At 33.4% G+C, this 11,088-nt stretch overlaps 1 protein-coding gene across 1 annotated transcript; it reads left to right on the top strand.

Moving 5' to 3' along the window:
* Positions 1-8,062: 8,062 nt before the first annotated feature.
* On the top strand, positions 8,063-9,151 carry LOC113847730 (glutathione S-transferase-like). Its single transcript, XM_027476984.1, has 3 exons — positions 8,063-8,302; positions 8,380-8,428; positions 8,515-9,151. The coding sequence occupies exons 1-3, from the start codon at positions 8,147-8,149 to the stop codon at positions 8,970-8,972; spliced, it is 663 nt and encodes a 220-aa protein (XP_027332785.1). The 5' UTR covers positions 8,063-8,146; the 3' UTR covers positions 8,973-9,151.
* Positions 9,152-11,088: the final 1,937 nt, after the last annotated feature.

Genomic DNA, 11,088 nt, shown 5'->3' with positions numbered 1-11,088 from the left:
AAAAATGCTTGAATTTGAAGAAAAAAATGCTTGTCAAAGTTCATAAAAAAAATGAATGATGATAAAAGAAAGAAAAAAAAATAAAATAAAAATATAGCAAGTCATTTTGATAGAAAAAGAATTTCCACATAAGGCAAAATAATGAAAAATATGGTGAAAAAATGGTTGAATTTCATTTGCTACATCGTTTAATGCATTCCACTCTAAGTTGTTGTACTCACTCACTCAAAAGAATTCCCTTCTCTTAAAATACCCACTTGAGCTTTTGTCCCTCCTTGATAAAAAATTGAACTTAACCTAACCTCAATTGTGACCAACAAAGCCCTCATGATAGGTGGTTCATTGTATCTAGGCAAAGGAGATTGAGAATATGGGCAAGCATATGGTAGGGTGAGACAAAATGTATGAATTGAGGGAAAATACTTAGCCTAAAACATTGATGAGTGAAGAGTGAAACACTATCCTGTGAGCTAGATAATTTCTTTGCACTATGTGGATTGCATGAAATCTTGTTGGATTTTTTTTTTAGTTTAGTGGGACTTTGCTTGAAAATAATTAATTTGGGCATAATTTCTTTGTTGAATGAATCCATGATTTTGGAAACATTGGAAGTGTCAATTAGAGCCTGATCTTGGAATGAAAATTTTGAAAATTTTTTTTTGGATAAATCCAACCCTCTTACAAGTAACTTTATTGAATTTTGATTTTGCTTGAGGACAAGCAAAAGTTTAAGTTTAGGGTTGTGATGAATCCACATTTTATTGGATTTTTACTTGTCTTTTTAGTGTTCTTTAATAAAAAAAAATAGACTTAGGAAGTGTAAATAACATAGAAACACTATTTTGGTCAAATATCATAGGTTTCTTAATTTTTGGTTAATTTACATTGATTTACATAAATATAATTTGCAATTTTGATCATTTGAATAATTGTGCAGGAATTTTTAGACTTATTCCATGGATTTTTAGCATTTGAGAAAGTTTAAGTTGAAAGTGACCACTTTGGATTCCATATTGGACACTACAATAAGCTAGATCCAGAAGAGCATATCAAAGTGATCACTCTGATTCCATAGTAGACACTACAGAGGCTCCAGTTTGAAGAGGTGATGCACGTAGCTACTATGGCTCATAGTAGACACTCTAGGACGGACCAAAGTGATCACTTTGATTCCAAAGTGAACACTCCAGAAAAGGCAAAAGTCACCCAGTCTTGCGCGTAGCTACTATGGCCCATAGTAGACACTTTAGAGAGGGTCAACAGCATGGTGACCTGCGCGTAACCAGTATGGAACCATAGTAACTACTATGGGAGTGTTGTGCATCATCACTATGGACCATAGTAACTACTATGGGTGAAAAATCTCTGCACTATAAATAGAACTTTAGAAATTAGGGTACGAGCTTTTTACGCACTTTTAGCTTCTTTTGCCATTTTGGGGAACACTTGCAGAGCTTAGGTCATCATTGGGTGAAAGTCAAAGACCAATCATAGGGTTTGATTCACATTTCTTTTTTACTTTCTTTTAATTTTTACATTGATGTCATTTATTTCCCTTTCTTCTCATCTTAAATTGTAAGACTCATCCTCATGAAAGACTAAACTTTCCTGTAATCCTTAGTGAGTTCATGGATTCTTGAATTCTTGGGTATGAATGTCAATATAATTCTCTTTCCTTCATGAATTTATATTTTCTAACTCTTTGAATTGAATTAATGGTTGAATGAGGGGGACATTGCTTAATTAATCCTAATTCGTTTTAATGAAATTTTTAACTTGTTTTGCTTAATCCTAAGTTAATTTCTAAGGTTGCGTAATCTTGGGGAAATTAGTTGGAGCCCATTTAATTTACTTAAATTCGTATGGAGTTTTAAGGTTAATTATCGCTTGTTGAGTTAACCTAATTCAGAGGAAGAGGAAAAGTATTGAATCTTGAGAGGAATAGGGATATAATCTCATGAATGAACTAAGGATTGCTACTTTTCATTGATTGAACTCATTAATTTCATCACTTGCCTTTACATTAAAATTGGAATCACACAAAATCCCCTTTTCTAATTGCTTTCATAGTAAATGTTTACAACATGTTCAATGTATGTTACCAACCAAAGTCATTGGAGACAACCTAGGCTTGCATCCTAGGCTACATAAAAATTCTACATATTTTGATGAGATTGGCGACAAATCTTTTTGCAAATGAAAATCGTATCATCAAAGTTGAAATTAAAGATTAAAGATTCCAAACACTTATCAATAGATCTCAAAACCGAAATCAAAACACACGCCTTAAGGAAAGTCATAGGAAGGAAACCTAGGGCATATGGGTTTACTCATTCAATTCTTTATGTTCCTTTTCTAATTAATTCTAGATCTGATGTCTGTGTGATTACCAATCATTCATACAATTGATACTAATACTCAATGGTCATGCAGTATTAATATTCTTTCCTTAAAATCAATACCCCAATAGTCATACAAGATTTAACTGAGGGAAGCGTGAAAAACCTATAAACTTGTTAATCTAATAACGATTGGAAGGGAAAGAACGAGTTGATCCACTTAATCCTTTATCTCATTTTTTCTTATGAATCTAGTAATTAATCAAGGTACGGTCGCTTAACGATGTAATTAATTAGAATTATGTTACAAATGACTAGTTCACAACACACAATCAAGCGTAATAAGAGAAACTCTTATCATAACAGAAATCAAATCTAAATTTAATTATCAAAATCTTAGAGTCATGGAAAAGGGTTCCTATAGCCTAGCTATGGGTTTAGCTACTCATACTTAAGAAAGAAATCCAAACATTTGTAATTAAAGTCATAAACACAATTACAAACAAAGATGGAAAAGAAACTAGAGGGAAGATCATGTTCTCGAGGTTTGATCACTTGATGATCTAAATCCTACAGGAATGTTAGAGATCTCGTGCAAAGATGAGAGAATTATGTAGAACTTCAGTGTTAAGTTTGTAGAGAGAGAGAAAGAAGAAGAAGTTGATTATCTGCCCCCTTCCATCCTCTTTTATATCCCCCTTTTTTTGGATCTAAAATCATGTAAAATAAAAAGAACTACACAAGTTAGCATGGTCGTGCCATATGTATGCATGGGTGTGCTTTATATCAACACGATCGTGCTTGAAATCGAGGCATAAGCATGCTGATGAGAAAGGACTGAGCATACCTGCTTCTTAATTTCCTGATTTTTTTTTCAATTTGTGTGCTAAATCTCTAAAATTCATGTGAGTCTTCACACATGTCTATCTATAACAATCACCAAAGTAATTAGTGTAAAAATCCCTTTAAAACAATAATAAACGCACATGAGCATGTCCAAAAAGTGCATCAAAATATGGGCTTATCAAGGAACATAACTAGGTCAAGTATAAAATAGATATGCCCATTTACACGTGCTCCTGATAGATATAGTCCTTCATTAATCAAGAAGAAAAAGGGAAAAGGAGTGTAGTCTTATTAGTCATATGTAATTTAATTTTTATATTAGTAATTCCTATTGTAATGTTATTAATGAAATATTTTATTAAGGGTGAAAATTAAAGTATATTCCTGTAATGCCTCATATTTTTGTAATATAGTTTGATTATTAATATAAGTGTTTGCATTGACCTTTCCGTGTTGTGTATTTATTATGTATATAAAAACATATATCTATGTGTGATGTGAATGGATATTGGAGTTGCACTTAAGCGTGTGTGATGAACTTTGAATGCCAGTGTGTGTAAATATATTGTATATGATTAGATTGGATTGATTGGGCTAAGAAAACAGGTGAAGGGTATAATACTAGGGCATGAAACTGTCGCCTTCTCGTTGCAGCGAGAGGTCTCTCGCTATAGCAACAAAGCAATAATTTTGGGTGCATTTCTGGGTGCAGACTCACTGTAGCGAGATTCTGCAAAAACCAGAATGCAATTCCCTCTGAAATTTTTGCTGTAGTGAGAGAGGGTGTAGCTGCAACGAGGAAACCTTGCTGCAGCGAGAATTTCTTGCTGTAGCGAGAGTGTCGCAACCAGAGAAGATTTAAAGGGGCTAGGGCTTGGGAAACTCATTTTTTCCTTTTCTCTCTTCGAGGTCCTTTCGATTCTATTGACCCAAAACCATATTTAACTGATTAAATTGTTTCCAAATCCGTTCGTGAGCTAGATTGAAGGTTGGATTTGTGTTGAGAACACTTGGAGGTAAGTTTCCATGGTTAGGGTTTATGATTTCTCGTCCCCACTCACTGTTTCTTCTTGGGTTCTCATGGGGTTCTCACATGTAATTAGGTCAAAGTTCGTGTGGGAGAGCGCCTACCTTATTATTTTGGTGTGTGGGTCTTCACTTGAGGTAAGAGAGACTCTACCCTATCTCATTGTGTTTAATTTACCATTTATTTCATTGAATGTTATGATGTGGCTGAGATAGAGAGTAGGAAATGCGTGATTTGATGAAGTTATTATGTGTTTGGAGTGAAATGTGAATTGATTGTGGGGTTGACATATCCTTGATTGAGAATGTGTGTGAGCATGTTGAGGAATGATGATTGAATGATGTAAATGGTTAGAAATGGATGGATATGGATGACCTGTTAATATGCTGTTATGAATGAATGTGGGCATTTGTGTCGTGTGTGCGAACGACTATGGGCCTATGTGCCGTGTAATGTTAGTGCGAATATGAATATTGTTTGTAATTGAAAATATGTGTGTGAATGGGGCGTGTTGAACGCCGTTGTAATGATGCTATGAATAGTTTAGCGATACACTGGAGGTGTGAAAAATAGGAACGGTAGAAATACCTTGAGGAAGAGAGAGTGGTGGTGACACCAACAGTGAGCGTGGGTGCACCACGAGACACTCACTTTCCTCCTAACTAGACCTCTGATCACTACCTTTGCTGAGCGACCCGTGACTGCCCACGCAGTATCCTTGAGGTGGGGTAACCGGCGACCATTCATAGTGTGAAACTGTGATCATAGTGCCACAGTGAGCATGGCTAGGTGCGGTAAGCGCACGTGTATGAGATGTTGGTGCAGTGAATGCACCGATTGTGTCTTGAAATGGAATGAATGATGAATGATGATTGTGACTGAGATTGAGATGCTTGTCTTGTGGATGCATGATTTAAAATGTGTTAATGAATGTGTAGTGTTTGAGGTGAGTTTCTATGTTCATGTGTGTTGAATAGTGTAGAGTACTCACCCTTACATTTACTTTTCAAGCAACCAAGACGATCAACACCGGACTCAGTGAAGGAAAGATGAACTGCTATAGGACTTAGATTGTATTTTGAAATTATGATGTAACTAAATTAGTCTTGTAGCAGTCTTTGATATAAACTTGTAATCCTTTATTGTTTTGAACTGTTTTATGAAACTCTATGATGAGATCTTTTATTTAAATAAAAATTTTATTACTCCTATTTTGCGAAATTAATACTTGAAAATTAATTTAAGGTGTTACAATTCCCGTCCTCTTAAACACCATGACAAAAATTGTAGTGTGGTGGTTGCTTCATTTGTCATATATCCATTTTATTTAGAAAATGAGTTAATTTCGCATGACCTTTTAAACTACGCTTTAAGGCAAGATTAGGACAAAGTTTGGGACTTCAATATCTGCGCCACTTGGATTCGTTCCCAATAACCCAAAATTCCTTCTTGTAAACTTGCAAACTTCATAAATCTTATAGAGTTCGTTCATGTAAGCGTGTTAGTCAATGTTTTGACTACAACAAGCGGCAAGCACATGACAACGTGGGTATTTATCAGTTTGCATGTTTCCACAATCACAATAATTTTGTCTGAGATGAAGTCTATATTCTTAGCTATTGGATAAATTTTGAACATATAAAGCCTCATTCCATTTATCAAATTGAGTGACACAAAGGTTTCTTGACCCCTGCTCATTTGATTGAAGGTGACTTGTGATAGTATTAGAGAAAAAAATGTCTAGCATTTTTTCGTGCATAAGCCTCACTATCTTTAGTAACGACGTATTTTCGTAAATTTTCATGAAAAAAATGTTAAGCATTTGTGGTCTCACCCTCAACAATAACGAAAGTAATCAACAATATATTCTAATTTCTATCTTATGCAACTGCCACTAGTATATTTGTCATATAAATGTGTTTCATCAACCTGCACAAGTGGCTTACAATGTGGGATTGCTTTAATGCAAGGACTAAAACTCCAAAAAACTCGACGTAATATTTGAACATTGGAAACCAATTCATGATTGCGGTAAGCGTATGTAGCATCTAATTGAACAATAGGTCCTTGAACAACATCACACATTGCTATGCACTATTGTGGCAAAGCTTCAAATGAGGCTTCACACTTTTCAAATACTTTTTCAATTGCCTTTTGCTTTGTCAATCATGATTTTCAATACGTTGTCGTGTACCTAAATTGAGATTGAATCTCTCCAATCACTAATTTTATTTTAAAAGAATGATCAAATTCTACCATTAACTCAATATGTTAGGCAATTGTGTCTGGCTTTCTGTGATCTTGAGAAATGCTTTAACTAGTACAAGTATGTATCCTTTATATTTTCTAATTTCCCAAAAGTACTTATTCTTCCTAAAACTAGTTCAAAAAAATCACATGCAATCTATGTCATACCCTACACATTTGCAATAAAATGTATTTGTTTCTGACTTGAACACTTTGTAATATGTTCCTTTTGATATACTATAATACTTTATTGCTTGTATAATAGCTTATTTGTCACTGAATTGCCTTCCAACATACAATTCACCATCTATCTCTATGTTACCTATCAATAGCGAACATAAACTAATTAACAAAACTAAAATTAAATTTAGTAACATAATTATAAATTTTACATACTTAAGTTTGCATACTCTAGAAACTCAAAAACATTAATAGCATCAAGATCTAAATCTCACATGAAGAGTGACTCTCAAAAATAGATGTTGTCCAACCAAATGGGCTTTTCATCATCAACATCATCATTAAAATTCTTATCGCTTCCATATTCTCTTTCAAAGTCATTGTCATTACTTTTAGTGTTATTTTATTCTCATTCTATCTATGTGTCTACCATGTTGCTCGTATATTCTTCTTCAACCTCATTATCTTTTAAAATAACATACAACTCAATGGTACCATTTGGAGAATGACACTGCTGATGTATCTAAAACATTTATTGAACATCTATTAGAATTGTATGATATTGAATGAACCTTTAAATATCAAGATTGGACATCGATACATAATATTTTCCACCATTTTTAGAAACAGGAGTTTAATACATTGATAAAGCTAATACTTTAAATCTCAAATGATACATTATATGGAAAAAACAGACATGTTAACTTCTCGCATATAAATGTCACACCTTCATTCATATTTAGTACAATCTCACCATTAAAATAAATTACAATTACTACACTTATTTTTTCTTCTAACAAACACAAAATTTACCATTATAAGATTAACAAATATTTGAAAATATTTTAGGAGCAACTTATTATCCACAAAATTATAGTATTTATAATCTCACCAATTAAAAATCATCACTAACAATTTATTACTAAACAAAATTTCTTTAAGAATTTTCATGAGTCAAAGTCATCACCTTAAAAAAAATAAAAGCTTTCTTAATAGTCAAAAATTGTCCACGATGTTTTTTAATCTTATTATTTTTTTTAAATCTCACTAATGACAATTTTTAATGGTGAAAAATTAATATTTTTGTCAATTATGTGCAACTAATTTACTAACATGTAAAATGGTCATTATTATTTTTCGGAAATACCATGTTCAGTAAATTTGTAAAAGGTTATATTTTGGTAATTTCATAATTAAAAAAATGATCAAATAAAATCTCTATCAGAATTTTCGTTTTGTTTTTTTAGTTAAACAATAATAGTTGTAAAAGAAGAGGGAGAATCTCTAGAATGCATTACTTTGGCGATAAAAGTTTTATTTTGGTAAAAACAAATTTAAGTAAGGGCAACTTGTGAATGGGTGTGGGCCCAATGAACAGTGAACCGTCCTTTACCTCTCTACACTTTACCAATTGGATAGGAATGGGGATAAAGCTAAAGCAGCAGAAGTAGAACGACGCTTCTTGCGGTGGATCCAGACGAAAGAAAGAAAGAAAGAAAGAAAGGAAATGGCCACGCCGACAGTCAAGGTGTACGGACCACCCCTTTCAACCGCCGTGTCGAGGGTCTTAGCCTGTCTCCACGAAAAAGACATTCAATTCCAACTCATTCCTGTGAACATGTCCAAAGGGGAGCACAAGAGCCCCGATTTTCTGAAGATTCAGGTCTTCTATTATCACTATATAATTATTATTCACTTCACTTCAACCCTTTTTCTCACAATTGCTTTAATTTCTTGCAGCCCTTCGGGCAAGTGCCAGCATTTCAAGATGACGACATTTCCCTCTTTGGTGAGTCAAATTCCGCCACCCTACACCTACACTCACCTATCTTTCCGACATGTGTTTAACTTGATAATTTTTGCAACATAAAACAGAGTCCAGAGCGATATGCCGTTACATTTGCGAGAAATACGTGGATAAGGGGAACAAGGAACTGTTCGGGACGAACCCATTGGTAAAGGCGTCGATAGATGAGTGGTTGGAGGCAGAAGGGCAGAACTTCAATCCACCATCTTCAACTCTAGTGTTTCAGCTGGCATTCGCTCCTCGAATGAAATTAAAGCAAGACGAGGGAGCCATCAAACTCAATCAAGAAAAGCTCGCAAAAGTGCTCGATGTCTACGATAAGAGGCTTGCCGAGAGCCGTTTCTTAGCCGGAGACCATTTCTCTCTCGCCGATCTTTCCCATCTTCCTAACGGACACTACTTGCTCGCTGCCACCGACACTGCCCCGCTCTTTACTTCTTCTAGAAAGAACGTGTCCAGGTGGTGGAATGAGATCTCCAACCGTGACTCCTGGAAAAAGGTCGTTGAATTGCAGCGAAGTGCTTGACTTCACTCTTGTCTGTGCCCATCCTTTCATTTCTTTCAACTACTCCCATGCTTTTGTTGTTTTATATTTTGCCCAATCTTCAGATTTGGAAAATTATGGTTTCCTTTATTTGTGTTGGATTTGGATTCCCTAAATCGGAAAAGCTTTCCTGTTCAATAAAAATCAGTTAGTAATGTTTTTAAAGTAACTTTAAAATTTATCGTTTTATTTAGATGGAGTAACGCAGAAATAGAATTGTTGTTAAATATTTTGTTACTTATGACACTGTTTTGTTTTAAAAACTTATTTATTGACCGCCATAATAATTTTGTTTTTAATGGCGAGGAAACTAGTGGTGAGGTGTTGCAAGCATTTGGATGATGAAAATGTTAGTGTAGTAAATTTGGTTAAAATTGTAATTGTTGAGTTGAAGGCTAGAAATTTGGTCTTGAAAGATATAACGAGTGAAATTGAATATTTTGAAGGTGCCTTTTTCAACCAAAATAACAGGAAATTTTCCATCACTCTTCACGGTGCACCCGTGATCTAACTAGCCTCTACCGAATATGAAAATCCAACTCATGACTACGGATCATCATCTCAAGTTAATTTTATGGTGCTAAGGCCCAAGCAATACAACAAGCCCGTTTATTCTTATGACCCAAAAATAAAATAAAATAAAACAAATTTCTACCATCCTAGGTCTGTATTCTGTACACTGGATGAAACTTGTGAACCGAACACAAGTGAAGCATGAGCGTTACTGAAGGGGCGAGATTCATGCCCCTAAGGTGCGAAAGTAACTTGATGAAGTTGTTGTAAATTATAAATTAGCCCTGGTATAAATCAGCATGGTTGGGTGCGTAACGTGTTTTGGCTTTTTTTTGCATAATCACAAGAAAATGCATAAAGACCTCCTTGGCAGTTTCTACTATTAGAATGATTAATAAGTTGTTGTGATTGAAATTAATAACGACGATAGTGGAGAAACCATTTTAAGTTTCGAAGGTTGTTGATCCTGAATTCAGAATAATCACTGCTGGCATAATTTGCTTATAGAATTGAATGATTATATATTTCCCTTAACTTTATTGTGCCTTAGAGAATAACGCAGCTTAGCTATATTTAATTTGATCTTATTGGCACACTTCGGGTAGATTGAGGGAAGATTAATACAATTTATAATACTAATGAAAGTTCGTAATTAGATTACTGCATTTGCTGGAATTCAGACCACATGAATATCGGTGTAAAGTATAAACTGGGCACCGAAAAATGATAGGGATCTGAATTGAAAAATTAAGGGAAAATCAATACTTCAAAATGTAGATCAAACTTAATATATTTTCATACCCAATCAAGATTTTAAAAAATGCTATTGCGGTATTTAAAAAAACGACCCAGTACACGTATGTATCAATTGTATATGGACGACATTTTAAGCTTGTCGAGCAAATCCGAGCAGGAACAACAGAATGATCGATTAAATTTATCACAATTGCTCCCAAGAAAAAAAAAATTTAAACTGGTCACTATTGAGCAGTAACTCAAACATTAGAACAAAAAAGGACTCACAAAACAATTATTTTGTCTTTTTTATTAAAACTTTATTTGGGAATTAAAAAAGAGGAAAAAACTGATTATACAATATAAGAATGACTCACAAATCAATTCTTTTGTCTTTTTTTTAAAAAACTTTATTTGGGAATTAAATAAGAAGAAAAGTTTATACAATGAAAGAAGGACTCAGATCTATTTATTTATTTATTTTCATCGCACTTTATTTAAAAATTAGTTCTAAGAAGAAAGAGAAAAGAGAAAGTTTATATTTAAAAGTTTTTAAATAAAAGATATAGTTTATAAACATTCTAAAATATTTTTTAGTATCACCATTTTAGTTCCATTTTAATTTTTTTCTCTCTCTTTAAATTCGGAAATAAAGTTTAGAGTACAATAATTTAAAAAAATAGAAGATATAAGTGAAAAAATTAGCTTTGATAATTTATTTATAATAAGTAAGCATAAAAGGACGTTAAACATCTATTGACACTAAATTACAAGAAAAAATAAATATTAAACTATGTGTAATACTTAATTTTGTATTTGAAATAATAATTATGAAAGATAAAATTAAAAA

The sequence above is a fragment of the Abrus precatorius genome, unplaced genomic scaffold (genome assembly GCF_003935025.1).
Source record: "Abrus precatorius isolate BTA unplaced genomic scaffold, Abrus_2018 Scaffold8, whole genome shotgun sequence".
NCBI lineage: Eukaryota > Viridiplantae > Streptophyta > Magnoliopsida > Fabales > Fabaceae > Abrus > Abrus precatorius.
This window is presented reverse-complemented; position numbering and strand designations above follow the sequence as displayed.

Coding starts and splice junctions, on each gene's coding strand:
- LOC113847730 (XM_027476984.1), top strand. CDS start 8,147: ATGGCCACGCCGACAGTCAAGGTGTACGGACCACCCCTTTCAACCGCC. Junction 8,303..8,379: donor CCGATTTTCTGAAGATTCAG/GTCTTCTATTAT, acceptor AATTTCTTGCAG/CCCTTCGGGCAAGTGCCAGC. Junction 8,429..8,514: donor TGACGACATTTCCCTCTTTG/GTGAGTCAAATT, acceptor AACATAAAACAG/AGTCCAGAGCGATATGCCGT.